At 32.1% G+C, this 20,148-nt stretch overlaps 1 protein-coding gene across 3 annotated transcripts; it reads right to left on the minus strand.

Annotated features, from left to right (window-relative positions):
• On the minus strand, nt 1–16,536 carry LOC132735098 (pre-mRNA-splicing regulator WTAP-like). Of its 3 annotated transcripts, none has more exons than XM_060722000.1 (8): nt 16,393–16,536; nt 15,422–15,464; nt 14,974–15,029; nt 14,377–14,438; nt 13,441–13,559; nt 12,823–13,001; nt 7,096–7,250; nt 1–5,417 (listed from the first exon to the last, which is right to left on the minus strand). In XM_060722000.1, exons 2-8 carry the CDS (start codon nt 15,449–15,451, stop codon nt 4,282–4,284), a joined length of 1,737 nt encoding a protein of 578 aa, XP_060577983.1. In that variant the 5' UTR covers nt 15,452–15,464; nt 16,393–16,536; the 3' UTR covers nt 1–4,281. The 3 variants fall into 3 exon arrangements, with proteins under 3 accessions (XP_060577983.1, XP_060577984.1, XP_060577986.1); XM_060722001.1 differs by having other exon boundaries at nt 15,422–15,480; nt 16,393–16,494; XM_060722003.1 differs by lacking the exon at nt 16,393–16,536 and adding an exon at nt 15,630–15,651.
• Nucleotides 16,537–20,148: the final 3,612 nt, after the last annotated feature.

Consider the following 20,148-nt stretch of genomic DNA (forward strand, 5'->3'; position numbering starts at 1 on the left):
TACCATTTTATTTTGTTTTATTCATTAGCAAGTAATGCACTGTTTAAATGACACAATTGACTTAACCAGTCATAAAACATTTATACGACCACTAATAAAAAACAAGACTCAACAATATGACAAGGGCTTTATCTAACATTGTCATAACTTAAATGATTTTAAAGCAGTATGCCACTAAATCTTCGCATTTTTTAAACAATTAATTTAGAAATGTTTGTAAAAAAATTGTCAAATGAACAAATAAAGTAATTTAAGCAACTCCAAAGTTACTTTTACTTAGTATCCACAAAACTGTTGCACAAGTTATCAAAATGGGTTTATGTTTAAAAGCACAATGACTCAAAGCTGGTAACAAATTTTAAAATATGTAAAATAGTTCTAAGACGATCTAAAGGCATATAAAAATGTATGTCATTTTTTACAATTTTTACATTACATAATTTGTTGCGAGTAAATAATAACTCATCTCCGGGCAAGTTGCTTTAATAACCAGTTTTAACAATGCTACTAGGGTAACAATGTTACAAGTAACACACTATCAGTTGCAATTATAAAATGTACAATTCTCTTAGGGTTCTATACAATTAATCAGTTCCATTACAATTCTTTAAATAAGAAACATAAAAATCAACTTAAATATAATTGAGCATTTGTAGTTAAGTAGGAAAAAATATAACATAAGAATAATAAATATTACTCAATGTATAACATGTCCCCCACCCCAGTGAACTGATAAAATATAAGGGGAACTCTGTTTTTTATTCTACAAAAAATCCTGGAATGGCTTGCAAGCAAGACTTATAATCTTAACAATTTTCACTGAAGCTTTGCTTCAATATTTTAGATGGCTGGGGTTGGGATAATGAAGGGGGCAACTGGGTAGGGAAGGGAATATTTATTTTTTTTTTTGGGGGGGGGGTGGGGGGGGGGGGGTGGTGGTAAGTATGGCAGAAAGAGGGGCTTATAGTGGGTGAATGTGGTTTTTTTTAGTTCAGTTTTTATCCAATTCAAACACTACTTCTTAGAATGTCATCGAAAAACTCCTGCATTATGTACCAGCGCTAACTTTATTACACTGCAGGGTATTTAGAACACTTCTTAATCTTTATAATACTTGACCTAAAGGTAGAGAAAAAGTAATTGTCACAGAAAAAAATCATCTTATACTTGAAGACTTAACCCTTAAAATTCTGAAGTACATAGAACTAACAAGCTGCCTTAGTCACTTAGCAGTCTAAAACATGTGTAATTTATGTTGAAGTACTATCTAAAAAAGAAACTGTGAACAGAAGCTCAGATGGGATATAACTATAAGTAAAATATCACTTTTATGAATGCATGCCAATACTTCACCCTTAACCTGCTGAATTTCTTGAATGGACTTGTCCAGCTTCCAATTTTGGAATTGTCCATTATTTATTTTTGGGGTATCAGGATGGTCAGCCAACAATATAAAGCCTGGTCAGACAGAGACTAAATGGATGTGCAAATGCTGGCCTGGCTCTATAATCATGACAAACACTCATAACTTTCAGCAGGGTAAAGGGGGAGTTCAAAACATAGAACAAAACTGATAAATTTTATTGAAAACTATTGCTTTATATTTATTATGCTGATTTTTTCTAAAAATAAAAATCTTTCAAGGAATACATTGAAAAATGAATTATAAGTCGATGAAAAGCAACAAAAATTATGACCACTTGCAGTTATCCCTCAACACTTTTCCTTTATAAAAAAATAAGACACTCACAATAATCAAAGTTCAGAAAAAATATGCTTTTTAGTACCATTTAACATTATGATACATTGAAATGTGTACAAAGTAAAGAAATAAAGAACTGTTTATATCATAATTATATACAATGACTGCTTCAAATGAGCTTCAAAAGTAATGTTAATGGCCTAACTTTCTATCGCTGAGAACCCTTATTGGGTACATAACTTTAATAAAGTAGAGAAAAACCAAAATAATATTGTTAATATAAACACTCTGAAATGGTCTAGAAAAAAGAATCACATCAACACTAGGGCCATGATGACAAGTCCAAATATCCTCAAACATTCAGAACAATAACGTTAAAAGATTCAGAAGTCCAGAGCTTTTTTCCCCTTGAATAACAGAAGGCTGTGAACAGATGTTCCCCACCCCCTATCAATAGTAAAATACTTAAAAATCATGCAAATTTCCAATAAAATACGGTTTTTATACAGTATCTTCTACCTTCTGCAAAAATTACATGTAATATTCCCCAAAATTTAAGGAAATGGTCCCCTTCCCCAACCTGTGAAAAAAAAGCCCTGCAGTCGTCCAAAATGTTTAATAGCATCAATGTATTTTCATTTAACTACAAAAAGAAAACTGCAAAACAACTATACGCTATTACATATACTACACCTTTGTGAATTGAAAACTCTTTTTGATCAGACATATTCCAATGAAATAAATGTACGCAAAAAAGGTAAAAATAATTCTGGAAATCACATAAAAACCAAAAAGTTTAACAAGTTTTATATCTTAAAATAATGTAACTTAACTTTTTTATATGTCATTAAATGTTCTAAACCCTAAAAACTTCACCCATGGAAAAAAACACACCAAAAAACACTTAAGCTGAAAATGAAAAATATTTCTTGTACCTTGTGTATAAATGTTTTTCTTGCACAACAAAGCTTTAGAAATACATGGGAAAACAAGAAATGTGTCCCTAAGATATGGAGCCCCCACATTCAATTGTTTTATCAGTTTACAGACAGACAGTTTGACAGACAGATAAGAGTAAATCTATACCCCCCTCCCCCCAAGTTTTTGGGGACGTGAAAAAATACTGTATGAAAACAATGAATTAACAAATTTGGTATTAGCAATAAAACTAAATGGAAGATCAGAAATAATATTTTACAATTGGTGCTACACGTAATAGTTCAACAAACAATATTTTGGCATTATAGTTTTGCCACTAAAACTCCCTTTGCCCCTCTCCCCTAGTCCTTTAAAATGACTGTTTAAATTTCGGGTTTTAATCCTTAACCTGCTAAATTCATGGACGTTCTCAGCTTTAAACTGCAATTTTGTCAACTTAGTGCAGTAACTGGTTAACTCCTTACATAATTAAATAGAAAACTTATTATTGCACTAAGGCAACTATAGTTAACCTGAACTTAATTATCATGCCTATCAAAAACAAAAACTGGAATAGGCTTCATTTCTTAAAAATCATTAATATTACTATTATATATTTAACTTGTATGTAAACCAATCACATTATTCAGGCTCCAATAATAGAAAAAATAAAGTAAGAAAAGAAAGTTTGATACTGTAATGGATGTTACAATAAATATGTATTATAACAATAAATGCACCAAGAAAAATACAATAAAAATCCAGAAATCAAAATTTTAACACATCAGCAATATCAAATGGTTACCTAAGAGACACTATTTTTAAAGAAATCATTTGGCTTTGATAAAGTTGCTTGAAACTTGCCATATTACTATTACTAGGGCTGGCAAAAACTAATTTTTACTTATCTTTTATATCTGAAACATTATTTTACACGCTACAGGACAACCTTACCTGGGCAATATTTTACTAACAACATTGATTTAACTGCCCATTTTTACTTATAAATCTTAAATCCCACACTACATAGCAACTTTGTACATGTACACACAACATCAGCACATTTGTAATCACACTTCATTTACTCAGCATTTTACTTACCTTTATATTAAATATATCATTATACACAGATAATAGAGAGATCACCACTTGACAAGATAACAAAAATCAATGTGTACACTCAAACAAACAGTTACCTAGACACAAATTAATAGACAGCTGGGTCATTTTTCTTTCTCATAGTAAGTGTCTACAAATATAAAAGGTACAATGCCTATATAGAAATGTTTGATAATTCAGGCTTAACATCATGTTGAAGTTAATTACCAACAAAGTAATTCAGACCCTGCGGGGTTTGTGTTTTTAATAATTTAAGTCAAATGATATATTTTGAGGTATAAACTGCCCCTACCCATTCATGAAACACAACCAACAAATTTTATCAGATTGAAACTTTTTTTAAAAACTTTTTAAAGGTCCTGCAATATTTTAAGTTAAGAGCAAAATATATTCTAGTGCTATGATATAAAGCTTATTTGTTTGGGTTTTTTTACACCAAAGATCTTATTACGAGTTAAGCCTTATAGACAACTGTGAGGACTGTATTATGCATCTAGATAACAAACAATTACTTGCTAAACATGATAAAAAAAACTACAACATTACAAATCTTCAATATCATCAACAGTTGATGTAACACCATTCATAAATTTCTGTAAAACTGGTTCCCGATCCTTCAAACTACCTGTGGAACCAGGACTTCTGTCTCTAGGGGACCTACTTTGTGAAACGTCTGTCCGTTCTTTAACATCGACTGTCAACTGCTTTGTATATTTACTATTAGGACTGTGGTCTTTTGGAGGGCTACCATTAGTAGCGTCTGTCTTATGATTTCCTTCATTCCCTGAAGTCTTGGATTTTGTAGCAGCTTTCTTATTTGGACTAACTTTAGATGGCCTCGGACTCGGAATTCTAGATTTCTCAGGAGTTCTTTCTCTGTCTGTTTTATTACCTTTTCCACATGACTCTGTCCGTACCGTATCTTTTCTGCCATTTTCAACATCTCTTGAATCCTGTTCTGTCACTGTTATTTTTTCTTGATGTAAAATTTGCTTATCGTCTTTATGCTGCCTAGCAGTGTCTACGGACTTTGGTGATCGACTATGGGATGTGTTATGGACAGATGAATTTGTGACATCTTGTGTAGTCTCATTTGGCACAGAATGACTGTGTTCATTATTTGACTTATTTTCGACTTCTAGCGGTCGAGTCCTTTCTTTTGACATTTCTTGATGAGTATCGTCTGTTTCCATTGCTTCCTGCTCCGTTTCTGTTTCCATGTACGAGCTTTTATAGTCTTGCGAATCGTAATCGTCATCGTAGTTTTTATAGCCATTTTCCTCATAATCATATTGCTCTGCTTCAACACTCTGTTGACGTTCTAGTTCTTCTTGATATTTGTCGTCATTTTCATACATACCTTCGTAACTATATTCCGCTTCGAGATCACTATCTGTCTTCTCTTGATAAAATCTTGTTGCCATACCAGCGTAGTCCGTGTCACTCGAGTAAGCATTTTGATTTTTATTCTCTATTTTGATTGGTCTTTCTTCTAATTTATCAGGTTTTTTCGGTAACGTCTTACTAACGGACATGTCGCCAGATCTGAGGCGATTGTTCTCTTCCTCTAGGGCGGCTATTTGTTCCTTAGACTCGCGTAGTTGTTGTTGTAATACGTAGATCATAGTCTGCATCCCTTCAACATCTTCCTCCAGATCGCCCAAGAACTCATCTAGCTCTGTAAACAAGCAACAGATAATATTCAACCATAACCTGACGATACTGAAATGAGCCGCGCCATGACCAATACAGAAAGGCAAGCTGGCCAAGCACAATACAGTGAACAAAGTTTTTATCACTTTTGGTTTAAGCTTGAACCTGCTACATCAGTATAATCTACTTATCCTTGAACTGTCCATTATTAATAACAAGATTTCAATATCAAAAGCTTTTACAAAGCAGCAAGCTGTTCGGTCCTGTTGGAGAGAACAGAGCCAAAATATGTATTATGGCATGCTTTAACAAGGACTTAATATTAGTAAACTTTGAGATAATACGTTAGCAATTTCAACTAATAAGTTCTTAGCTTACTTTTTTTATACATTGCACCAACATAGTATAGATCATATGACGACTTTCTAGCTTTACTGGTGGAGGAAGATCAAGGTTATTAAGGCACGAACTAGCACATAAGTGGAACCACTGACCTTCTGTAAGCCAGCTTGATAGCTTCTTCACATGAAAGATTCCAAAGTCCCTGTTGGGATTCTAACCCACACAGGTGAAAGGCAAGTGGTTTTGAGTCAATAACCATAACAACATGGCCATGGATGCCCAAAACTATTGTAAAAAGATTAAGCTTAAACTGAAAATTCTGTTCCTGAAAAAGACTGGGTTACTAGTTTATATACATGTGCATAGTTAATTAAGTCAAAAATATACAGAAACTTGAATTTCATTAGTATTCTTCCATCAATTGTTTTTTCAGGAAGATTTTAGCACATTTTTAGTCATACAACATCATCAGTCAACTGACCACAATGGCTTTCCTGTATAACTTACCAGTATTTACCAATTTGTTCACGAGTGACTGACTACTACAAATGAGCCGCGTCACCAAAAAAACCAACGTAATGCGTTTGCGACCAGCATGGTTCCAGACCAGCCTGCGCATCCGTGCAGTCTGATCAGAATCTATGCTGTTCGCTATCGGTTTCTCTACTTGTAATAGGGTTTGTAAGCGAACAGCATGGATGCAGACCATCCTGTGCATCCGCGCAGTCTGATCAGGATCCATGCTGGTCGCAAACGCATTATGTTGGTTTTGTCGTGACGCGGCTCAAATGACCATTACAATCAAATTTTTGAGAAATTTTAACTTGCTCTAAGATTGGACCAGATATCTTGATTACAAATCCTATGCTCTCCCTATTGAGCTAAGCAGGGAACACTTATTCCTCTATAAAGAATCGTTTAGATACCAAAAAGATCAAAATTTAATATTGGCAAGTTTTAAAAGAATTGCTGTTTATATACAGTATAAATGCTACAATATCTGCACAAACATTCGATCATGCAGGCCTTTTCTTTGAAATTCTGTGCAAGAGGGAAAAAAACCATCTCCAACTTGATGCAAATAGAATTTTAGCAAAAAATATCTAAAAATTCGTAGACATTACTCTTAAATAGCCCCTGCTTTAGAAAAAAAAAAACTGTTGTAAAAATCTAAAAATTGCATCATAAATCTAATCAAAATTTCTGAACTTCTGCTTTAATTCATCCAAGTCTATAATGAAGAGATAGTCTCCCTATCTCTGATGCTATACAGTTACACTAAATTTTGCCCAAAAAAATGAGAATCAATAAGAAAAGCCTGGAAATGATGCTGTCAAAAGTTATAAAAGCTTTGTCCATACCTGACTGATTATTTTTCATTTCAGTGACAAGTGTTTTCTGCAGCGCTATTTCTCCCTCCAGTTTAGCAGTCTTACCCGATGCGATTGTCTTACCCAATTCCTCGTTCTCTTGAAGTAACATCTGACATCGTGCCATTAAACGTTTCCCTGTTTGACTGTAAATATAGTTTAATAACATGCAATTTTTGGGGGGTGGTTTGAAATCTAAAATGATCCTTGCCTTCAAATACCTTGCAATATGGAACGAGAATCTATGCACCTACTCCAATGAAGTTTGAACATGATTTTTTCACTTTACCTATCATGCCTTTTGGAAGAAATTCAATCTATTTATGAAATTTTATCAAGTGATTTATTTCAAAACATGCTTTATCCCATTCTGCCCCTTTACAGCCAATTTTGAATCTAATCAAACCAACTTCTTCAGAAGAAGCAACATAGTTCTTTTCCCTTTGTATTTAGTCATTTAAATTATTACCCCTTAACATGCTTGTGGCCCTGTGACCAGTGCAGTCTATGATCAGTGGGCATATCTGTGCCAAATCTGGTCACTGTTTGCTATTCTGTTAGTAAATATTTCAAAGTGTTCCCTAAAAAAATAATGGTTTTGACCAGATTAATAGATGGACAAGTTCATTGAAGATATTACTGCGGATTCACTTATATTCGTGGGCATGAAATTTCGTGGTTTTATCAAAACGGGCATTTTCGTGGGTTCTTAAATTTGTGGATTTTCATTTTCTTGTAACTTAATGCAAAGTAATCTTTAACTTAATCGCTGAACATTTTTACTTACAGCATGTACATATCTTTACGTGTCACACAGCGCTTGTCAATAAATTTAAGCATAACTCTAATAATGCACAGATACTGCCAATAACTGGCTGCAATTAACACTTTTATGTGACATGATATGCACCTCCATTAGACACACTGCCCCTGCAATTCGCCGATGTAAACATTGCATAATTTATACGACACCTGCATTTTCAGTTGCTGGGCATTTGATTTAGATTTTCATCTTTTTCATATGTATCAGGTAATTATTTTTTCATGCAGGGAACCACAGGTTTTGAAAATCTCTAAATATGAAAAGACCAAGCTCTACTGTAAGGCTTTGTATGATAGCAGAGTTTAGTTCTGGTGGATGAGCAATGAAGCTGGTCAGCTTGCAGATAGGCTGGCTCTTTACTGGTAACATTTGATTGGCTTTTAAGGCACACCAACACAATTTAGGTCATATGGCGCCGAAACGGGAATAATGATTTTGTGGGCTGTTACAAACTTAAAGCAACACTAGCGGTCAAAACCATCTCACCTGCTGGAGCTAAGAGATACATAAATTCCAATAATTCAAACCCAACTCTTAAAATCACGCAGGGATTAATGCTGGCTGCAATTCTGATGCCTCAACCCTTAAAGGCAACCCCTTAGCCACAGGGGGGTACTGGTGACATTGGCAAGTCAATATTTCAAGACTTGGTAAAAAATCCTTCCCATTATATTATAGATAAAGCACAAAAATCATATAGAACAACAGCTTTTGACAGGACTCAATGCAAAGATAATCTTTCCTATAACATTATGTATAACAAAAATATGCAAGGTTTCAATCAGAGCTCGTAACCAGTGCCAACGAAAATGTGACCAAGGATATCAAAAACATTTTATTAGTAACTTGCGCAAAACTTTTTTCCGGACATTTCAAGTAGACATTGGTATTATTGTTTAAGAAAAAAGCAAAATTGGGACATACTTATTGCAACTGCTGTACTAGCGAAGAATAAAATATAAATATACATTTTGAATTGTTTTGTTGAGACCAAAGCGTCCATTTACTTTGACATTAGTTACGGGACTGAAAATTATAAGAATGTAAATACTTCAATTATTTTAGCTTGTACCCGACACATTCAGGGTAAGAGTAAATGCAACCAGGAGCATACATTGGTACGATTAATTTTTTCTCAGACATCTGTAAATAATGAGTTTTTATCTCTGATCAAATAAAATGTAGAATGAAACTTCCCGAGACTGAAAACATCATTAAAATATCTAATTTATCATTGATGTCTTTTTATCCCTATTGTTTCAAATACTCCATCAGGATATTTTCTTCCTTTTCAAGCTATTTTTGATCTCCAAAATGCTGTCAAGAGGAAGATGTTGCCTCGGCAACAATTTTAAAATGATAATAAAAATATGCAACCCCCCCATTCTTTAGTAATTAACAATAAGCTAAATTACGTCCTTTGTCAAAAATATTCATGTATGTCCCCTTGAAATACATGCTGGGAATTTACCTATTTATTTTTTGGGGCTTATTTTATAGCCCATATTCCCAATTGAAATAGTATATTACTTTCCCAATCCACAGGAAAAAATTCCCAATTGAAAGTTACAAAATAAAAGTATTGAATAACAATGTTAAAATTCTTTGAACAAAAGGGCTTCTTCACTGCTAAAGAACTTAACGCTTTTAAGATGCCATCCCAGACAGCGATTGTTTGCATTTATTTAATCACTGCAAAATTTCAGTCATGCATTTCCCCCCAATTTTTTACAAAACATCACTGAAATTCCCAATTCCATGCCTATGGTAATGTTCCCAAAATCCTGAAAAAAATCCTAGAAAGTGACAACAGAACAATCTTGTCTTCACTTATAACTCATTTAGTAGATACCTTCCTTCCCTTATAAAATGGACTAGAAATGCAGGATGACAAATTCTTTTGTCCTTGAAAAAACTACATTTCATAAAAAGTTAATTACTTACCACTGCCATCCATTGTACCAATTTTGACAAATTTCTGCCAGCCAAAATAACAGAACTCCTTTTCCTTCTCGGGGCCACATTGTCATCAGGTACATTTTTTATGTTTATATTTATATCTACTAATCTCCATACACTCATTCACGAGAGAAAAAAAATGTCTGTTACAGTTCAGTTTGAAGCTCAATTTGTCACTGTAGGTTAAATTTCAATCATGCTATAGAAAATGGCTTTTTGAAAGCAATGTGTCTTTACACAAAAACATATGAATCACTTCCCTTGAATCAAAGATAGAGCAAAAACAAACACAAACAAATGTGAAACATGACTTTGTTAAAACTACATATTATGATAGGTTGTGGCCGAACTACAAAAGTAGACCAAAAAACTTTGTTAAAATATTAACATACCATATTTGCCCTATATGAAATTTAAATAATCATGAAAATTTGTAGAAAAAAATACCGCATGCATCTCCCTATGAACATATTTTTTGCTGATTTCATTAGAAACTTAACATTTTTTGCTGATTTCATTAGAAACTTAACAATGTTTTTGGTTCTATTTTGCAATAAAATATAACAACTTTGACACTCCCAGTAACTGCATTTCATAAATACAATATTTTCAATTCTATTCCACCTTAATAAAACTGGTTTAATTAAATTCAACTTCTTCTCTGAGACTTCTTTACTGATCCATTCCTGATTTCTAAAGAAAATTTCATAATCAACTTTTGTTCTTTGGAGTACAGATATTTTTCAAAAGAAAACCACACAAGATGACAGTCTGTTACCTTTCTTCTAGTATACTTTCTTCCAGAATGAAGTAGAAAACTACTTGGCCCGTTTACAAATTCAATTCAGCTGCCGTTATCACTTTTATTGTGGATTTTTTCCCTCATAATGACTAATCCAACATGGAGCCTCTTCATCAACATGTCAAATGGAGATAGAACACAAATTTTCTGCATCTAGCTTCTTCAAATGTCACCTTCACTTGGTAATCATTTCAACGCGCTTAGAAACTTCACTTCCTTCGACACGTTAAGTGCATTCCATCGGGAATTATTATGTCCCGAAAGAATAATTAAGATTAAAATTCATTAATTTGCGGCATTGTAACATGAAATTCCATCCTAGCTTGCCTTTTAAAACACCAATAGCAAGTCATTATGACTAAAATAGATGATTTTGAATAGCCAATAGGCGCCTGGTTGCATTTACTCTTGAGTTACATTACCTTGAATGCATAATGAAAATCAAACTTTCCAGTGTATAAGGGCATTTCTCAAGACAGAAACAAATTAATTACACAATAAAACAGTAAACATATTATACATTAGGTATAAAAGAAAGCTAATAAGTGAAGAAAAAAACCACTAAAAACATACTGATATATATTTAAAGTTTTTCACAAACGTTTCCTTACTTTTTGCTGGAGAAATGTCTCTTTTAACAAGGAAATGATCATGCAAATTATCACAGATACCTGTGTGTAGTACAACCATGTGTGTAAAATACAGATGGCCTTTGAGTAACAAAACAAAGACAATGCTATTTTTTGATATTGATATTTTTCTAAAGATTATTTCATTGTTTTAAGTTTAACAAATTGGCTTCTGTTACACCAACATAAATTCAATATGTCAACTTGTCAGCTTTACTGGTGTAAGAATACCTCAGGTGCCCCTCCATGCATAGTATCAGGCATGAGCAGGCCTCTGAATAACACCAAGCTAGCTATGTTTTTAAACCCCCCGTGCCAAATACAATCAATAGTTGGTAAGCATAGACTATACACAAGTATCTTTGGTATGGTTTTTCAATTGCTATTTAACTTACAAAAAAAGTATCTTTGAACGTTAAAAAAATTATCTTCAAGGTTTTTGAAAACAAAAAATCTGTTTCTTTGAAGTTTCATGAATATATATCTATCAACATTTAAAGCCAATCAAAGTCGCAGAATCAATTCTATTCTATAACATTTCATTATTTTGTGGGTTGTTAAACTTTGTATTGTGAAAAGAACCTTTTTTACAGTAACACTTTAAAATAACTTCTGACAAAAACAGTAGGAATACAAATGTTCAATTCTATTCTCAATCTTTAAAAGTTGGAGATATATATTCAAAAAAGTCTTCAAGTTGACAGCAAGTTCTTGTCATAAATCTAAGATGGAAATAACAAAACACTGTAAATAATTCATCTTACAACTATAGAAATAAATACGTTACCCAATAGTTTCCATCAAAGACATCCAGGTTAACTAGATAATGTCTTTTAGTTGAACTCTTTCAACTTCCATAGCAATATTTATTAGTCATTTATATAGTGATGATGTTTAGCAAAGATCTCAGATTTTAATAAGATAATAGTCTTGATATGCTGGAAAAATATTTGGTGTGAGAAGTTTGTAAGCAGGATTTTAAAGTCAAGCTGGATTGTGCTTTGCTATATCAGATATTTTATCTAAAATATTGTCAAACCTTGGCTATAGTCAAGAAAAGTTTTAAAAGTATTTACGCATCTGTACATAAGATCAAGACTTTCTTAACAACCAATTTCCGTTCTTTTTTACGTGTGTCAAAAACCAGATGCATTATGAAATGACACTCAGAAAAATTGTTCCCTACAGTGAAAAAGGATCAGCATCACAACAATTATAGTTTACCACCATGTTTTTCCCCAGTGTTTGACAGTATTGTTACAGTTACCGAGCCAACAAGCTCTCTTGTCTATAGAGGGGGGATGGGCCTGCCATGAATACTGTGACGTGATTGGCCAGCAACTCGGGAAAGAGTCAGCTCGCGATTAACGCCACAAAGTGTTCAATTTCTGGCTGGCTTACGCATCTCGTTCCCTTCAAGCGACAACAAGCTGTAGATTTCAGTCAATATTTCCCTGCCGGTGATTTCCTAAGTTACAAAAGTTACCAAATCGAGAGATAAGCACCTGTCAGGAGTGAACTTCCATGCACTTAGTTCGTTTTGGGTTTGTTTAAGTTTTTCCTGTGCTTCTTCCATTTCCTTAGCCATTCTCTGAAACACGATGTTGACTGCTGGATCAAGTAACATAGATTTCAGCTGAGTTGTTCCTTGTGTTTGCGCATGTTTTAGCTCAGAAATCTGGTTCTGAAAGCCAGAAAAGTAATAATATTAAATACCTTTTCATAGTACTAATCTTAAATTTCACTCAATAACCTTTTCTCCATTGTTATACTATATGAACTATAATATCACAAAAGCATATTGTATCATATTGATATATGGCCTGAATTCAAAATTTTCAATTACGGTTCACTACACTAAATTATTATTTCAGTTTATCAACATCTGCCCCAAAAGTGTGACCAAAAAAGAATATTAGCTTGTTCTCCTTAAGACTTCAGATGAAGTTAACTTGTATGAAAGATTGAAAGTTAATTGCATTTAATATAAATTTAGCATATCATATGTTCTTTACTTCGATTCACAAATTTAAAACAAATTTTCAACATAGTCTAAATTATATATCTGGCACTAACCAATGAAATTACAGTTTATGCTAAAAAATAACTACACTTTTTCATACCACATAGTCCTGTAATTCCTGCTCTTTAGTTGTCAGTCTGTGTACGAGGGTATTTTCACGGCGAGAGGCATCTTTCTGCTGCTGCTTCAGACGATCATTTATCTCAGTATCATCCTCGGCTAAAAATGATACAACCTTATAGTTAAGTCAGGGTATAGACTGATAAAAATTGGCATTCCTATTTACTAACTCTACAGTTAAAACTGTATTGCAACCTGTCTACATAACAATTTTATTTTATAGTATGTTTGATATGTAACTTATTGTTGAAGACACTCTTTAATTCTCAAATATTGCTTTTCTTTAGATAATTGATATATATTATATTTATTTATTCATTTTCGATGCAAGTTGTAACACATCAGCCTTCTTAGTCAACAAACGACAATTTATTTCGCCTTATTTAGCACATATATTTATTGTACATTGGGAAAAGACTTCAATAAGCATTAGGTTGCTTCCAGTCTAATCCTTTTCTTGTTTTGATTGTAAATATCATGTATGTAAATATGCTTATGTGAGGAATAAAATATGTTTAAACCAATTCTCAAATAAATAATAGTGTTTATACATTTGCCAGTTTGCTGATTCGCAGTGCTTTAAATCTTGCACAAAAATCAGGCTTGTATATTTACATGAAACTTTGCAGTACTTTTTTCAAACTATATTGCTTAGTCTTACAAAATAAGCCATAATACACTGTCAAACTTTGGTGACCCCATCAAATCTATTGTACAATCCATCTTTAAAATAAGAATGGCATATCATCAAACAAATGGCTACTCTATGATAATCATTACTTCTAATGTCATTTTTGATTAAACCTACTAAAGCATACAATACATATATACAATTACAATAGTCAAAGTACATGTAGTTCTTAATAAAAGCATGCAAATAAAAAAAACAACAACAGGAGATCTAATTTAAACAAACCTTTGTCCAGCTTTATTCTTTTTGACTCAAGCTGTTTAATAAATTGTTCTTGTTCTTTCAGTCTGAAATATTGATAAAAAGAATTGTAAATATATTGTCTATCTATTCACTACCTCAACCACCTTAATAGAACAGACTAAAATTCATAACAAATGTTTTACTATATTCTTGGTGACTGCTGGTGTTCTAAACTCGTATTTATCATTTTTATTTGACATTGACTGCCTATGGATAAATATGGCTAAGAGCAAATGTGAAACTCTGCAAATGAGAGTTTTCTGCCCATCTCATTCTTGTTTAAAACCAAACTTTTACAGTTATAACTTTGTAAATGTATTTATAATACACAAACTGGGTTGATCACTCTTGCAAATAATAGCGTGAAGCTACAATGGTAATAGTTTGTTTGCATGCACAGATTAGATAAAAAAAAAACACATTAAATTTGCTGAGTTACGAATATCATCTATTACAATAAAAAAAAACTTTTCTGCAATTTATGCACTTAAATGTATGAGATTTATTATTATAAATATTAAACAATTTGCTAACAGAATATTAAATAAAGCTGTATGATTCAACTCCTTAGAATTATACCTGGCAATAAGCTCTGCCTTTGAGAGACCTTCCAAATCTTCTGAATCTGAATGCACCTGAAATATCAAACAAACAACATAAAACGTATGTACTTTTTTACTGACCGAAACTGTAAACTATCTTGAACATTAATATACATTTATATGATATATTCATATTCTAAAAATTAAAGTTTATTGAATTAACAACTATACATTAAATAAAACATCCAAACAAAAGAACATTCAATGCTGTTAAAACAAAATAAGAATATCTTACTGTTACTTGTACTACGATTGTTTAGAATTGATCATAAAATTTGTTCAATTAAAAAAAAAAGGTATCAATATAAATGAAACATGTTGTACAAAATCAGAAAAGTCAATGACACCTTTAAAGTTTAAACGCATTCCCTGACAAGCTCATCATGATACATATTAATGACCAAAACAAATTTTAAATTTAGTACCTTTTTAGGAGTTGGGGATCTATCTGCCATTGTCTTGTATTACCTGTAATAAAAAAATTCTACCCAAATATTTCTAAAATTTTAAGCACATTCCTTTTTAAGTTATCAAAAATATCTCACAGAGCTAATTATAAATTTAACAATAAATCAGTTAACATAATATTTTAGTACTTTATTTAAAAATAAAAATTAATGTAACATTTAATACTTTTGAAATTATGCAATTAATGTGAAGTAATCAAATATCCAAACAGCCATAATCAAAATCACAAAAAGGAAATTCCCATATGAGTCATAGCCTACTAATTTTCTGAAAATTAAATAAGGAAGTGCTAAAGAATAATACATTGTTACCTAATTAAGTTACAAATGTTTAAAGTATCGCATAACTTTACCTATATAATGTAAATAATAATTGAACACACTAAGCAAATAATTACAGTATAGCTTCCTAATCCTACAGTCTCATAAAATATTTGTCCCAAAGATTTCATATAAATATTTCAACAATAAATTTAATATAACTTCTACAAATAAAATACTACATTAATTTTTAAAAATTCAAATACACAGCTTATTCCTTCAATTAGAATGATTACAAACTATTCGGATTTCCTAAAATATCATGAGTGGACTGATAGTGATAAATATATGTGGGTGGGGTACATATTTTGAAAAGAAATCAACATCAGTAACAGCGACATTTGCAATCTGGTAAAAGTCAAATATAGTAAGGAATATTTTGCAAATAATAATAGAAATTTTGACAGCATGTCAATGCTAATTAATACATGTTTTGTAGAAAATTATAAGCAAACATTCAAAATCGAAAGGAGTTACTTGAACAAAAATGGCGGATATTTCACGGATCGATAAATGTAAAACATTTCTGTGATTTTCTAGACGTGCATGTTCGGCATTTCATTGGCATCGAGCCACAACATCAACATTTTTTCAACTGTGAATATTACCTTCAAATTCTACAATTAAGAAATAGAATTATTTGCATTTTAAGCAAAACAACTTTTCGTTTCGAGATCGTGTGGGTTTGTTTAGACTGGTCACACTTTATTCGCTCGGTTACAAAAAATTCTACAACCAGTCATATTTTATTTTTTTTGTATGTATGTGATTTAACAATTATTATGAAGATAGACTATTATTTATTCTCATAAATTTATAAATTGGAATCTTTTTAACAAAAAGACACACAAAGAAAAAAACTCAAAATATCTAAAATCTGGCTGTGTTCGACTCGTTTGAGGTTGAATACAACTAAATGTTTTGACACAAATCTTTTACCGGTAAAGGGTCTTTTACCTATATTTTAACATGTTTAGCCAGTAAAGGGTCAACTCGGCCCTATACCAATTTGGCACGAGTCAACTCGGCACAGGTCAACTCGACCCTCTAATATTGAAAAAGGCAAAGCCTCAAAGCGAGCTCGATGTACTTTTTTACGTGAAATAGTATGAAATTCAAATGCAGTGACGAGTGCATGTGACGTCACACGTACTTGTGTTAAATATGGCCCCGTCCCTGTCGTGAAATGAATAACGAGTTTTGAAAACGTTGATAAAACTTTGTTTATTTTTATTTCACTCTATAATTTTTCAAGCGAAAATAAAGATTATTTTAAGTGAAATAAATGTAAAACTTAAAACGTTTGCGACATTAAAATAGCGTACTTGATTTGTTTGTTTTGCACGTGCTGTTTGGGCGCTAATTGTGACGTCACGTAAACAATACTTTAAACGTCTGTACAGCGTTAACGACTGAATAAAAGATATTGGTGTTCGGATTCATTTTCTTAGTTAGACCATTTTCTTTCATTCAAAACCATCACTTAGCAGGTACTCGCGTTACAGTAAAGCTCGCTTTGCGAGCAGGCCCTTCGGGCCAGCTCGTCGAGCTCGCTATTAAAAACCTAAATTAGGATATAGATTGTTTAGTTAATAAAAATTTTAAGGACTGAATTACTATAAAGTTATTCAGAAGTAGGATCACTTACAAACAGAAATTGAAAAAGTTGGCAGTGAACTGTACCTGTACCACGGATTTATATCACATATAAATCCGTGCCTGTACGTATATTGTTTGAAATTATCTTTGTTAAGAAGAAATATCAAGACAATATATGTAAAATATTGATCCAGAAATATAGTTTTTTAGATAGAATTTTGTGACAATAAATGTATTTGTATTTAATACTGTTTGTTCTTTAATACGACCAATGTTGTTTTAACAATATTTTTATAAAAACATCTTGAGGCAAACCATGCATATAAATTGTAAATTCTTTCTTTGTTTAGCCTATTAGAATTCTTTCTAGGGCAACACTAACTATATAGATATGGTTATAAACAGTAGTCCAAGTAGAGGATTTATTAGATTTATCTTATATATTTTTTATTTAGATATATTATATAATAGATTAGTAGAGTTCCCAGAAACAAAATCGTATAGGTATTTAAAATGCTGCTGATGTAGAATTTCTCATTATTAGAATCTATCCCTCAGAGCTAAATGAAGATCTGCATACATAATGCCAACTTTATTGTATGAAATGTGCCGTCAAAACTCTTTAACAATGAAAATACCGTGGTCGCTCACTATATAACGCTCGCTTGTAAAATAACTAACAAGTTAACAACAGGACGTTGTCTGCTTTGAGTTTGTAATGGGCTATAACCGAACAGACAATTTCACTCTGAAAAAGACCACGTGATGCTTTTATAATGCAATGAAACAGAAGGACCTGTCCTACTGGAAGGGGAAGCACTATGTATTGACGAACAAGCCTTTTTTCTTTTGTTCAATGATAAAGAATAAATTATTTTCTGTCGTCAAGTACCAGTTACATAATTTACCTTTAAGTTAAAGTGAAACTTCCTATTTTTTTAATATTCGAACATATTTGCGTGTTTTTAAATTCGTCTCTAACACTTAAGTTATACTTAAATTGGTGCTGGAGGGCATGGACAGTAGTTAAACAGTGTCGCCAATGAAAAGGCTCACTCAAATGGGGTCTGCAACATTTTCATTTTTGCTGTGTTGTCTCCATTATTTTTAATTACATTTTCGTTACATTTTTTTAAATTGAATATGAATTTTATTGGTATCGATATATATGGTTTGCCTACATTTCAAACTTTCTAGATTTTATTTTCAAAACAATGCATATACAGACATAAGCATATCAAATGACAACACTATGTAATTATAAAGGAAAAACTCAAAGAAAACTCAAAGTTAACAATCAAACTGTATAATTTCAAAGTGACATGCCCAATATCCATCCCAGAGCCGCGAACTCTCAACCCCGAGAGCCAAGATTAAAATTTAAAGATTTAGGCTAAATGAGCCAACGGTATAGAACTTATTTCACAATGTCATTTTGTTTTCACTAACTTAACAAATAGATTTATATCTTCACAGTGAAATAACTTTTAAGATTTATGTATATTGGCTGTACAGGAGAGGTATATTTGCGTCTGTCAGTGTTACATAGTGACTTATTATTACTATTATTATTATTATTATTATTACAAGCATTAAAGTCGGAGTCTAGTCTATCTTTTTATTACATAAATCTGTTTCGATAACATATAGTGATAATGTCTTGTTGATAAAAATTCTTTTAAATGCAAGTATTTCCGTATGTTTAACTGTCAAAGTATTTTCTAAAATTTTCTATAAGTATCAATGTGTTTCTCACAATCCCCTCTCTCTTGCACAGAGAAAAGCACTGTTTATATAACAAACGGTGGCTGATGAAATAACCTAGAAAGTTGGGAAATGTTTACTGCGTGATTTTGACTTGGCGGTTCCCCTGGTTTCCTATCCACGTCAGATGGATTTTACATTACGAAATCAACTATTTGGTAACCAAGTTTCAACAGTTGATGCATCTATCATGACGAAAACATGACTATAACAACCTGATAGTCGTGGTCGCATACCCACACTATATCTCCATATTTGTAGATAGATTTCATCATTCCTGCATACGTCATACTGACATATATTTCCTGTAATCTAAATATTAATGATCGAATTGCTTGGGAGCATGAACCTAGCGTCAAATTAAGAAAAGCGGTACTATGCAAATGAGTTACGTCCGTCTGCCCTGGACGAATATATTACGTCATACCGACTTGGCATAGTTACAGAAGCCAAATCTAAAAATATAGCGAGCCTCCCAAGCCCAACATGTGAATAAAAATAAGCATTGTGCTATCAATTATGTTACATCAGTAAATTCAAATATGCAATAAAACCTATCAACTAAAGCATTTTTGTGACACAAATGGCATAATTTGAGATTATATTTTTAACTATAAAATAGAAAAATACGAAAGGTGAAAAAATGTTGCAAGCTTTGCTTGATTGAGCCATTTCGTGGACGGTAGTTGAAAAATCACTTTTTAGTAGGTAGTGTATGATGACAACAGCTTAAATGACACAGAGCTAAGTAAAGGTTTTTAGGCAAACTTTAAAATTAAGACGCAAATTGAAGAGATTGTTTTGAATTATCTTTTAGTTATGCGCTAATCAGACTTTGTAGAATACAAGCTTTGTACAAATTGATCTTTAATTCTAAATTTTACAACTTGCTAAAAATGAAGGGATGATACAATAACTTTCAAGACTTTTCCAATTATTAACAAACTTATCAGCTAAAATCGGACTTTTACATAATTAAACCATGGTAAAATGGTATTCAT

This window comes from Ruditapes philippinarum, unplaced genomic scaffold, assembly GCF_026571515.1.
Source record: "Ruditapes philippinarum isolate M1 unplaced genomic scaffold, ASM2657151v2 ctg497_1_1_1_1, whole genome shotgun sequence".
NCBI classification, from domain to species: Eukaryota; Metazoa; Mollusca; class Bivalvia; order Venerida; family Veneridae; genus Ruditapes; species Ruditapes philippinarum.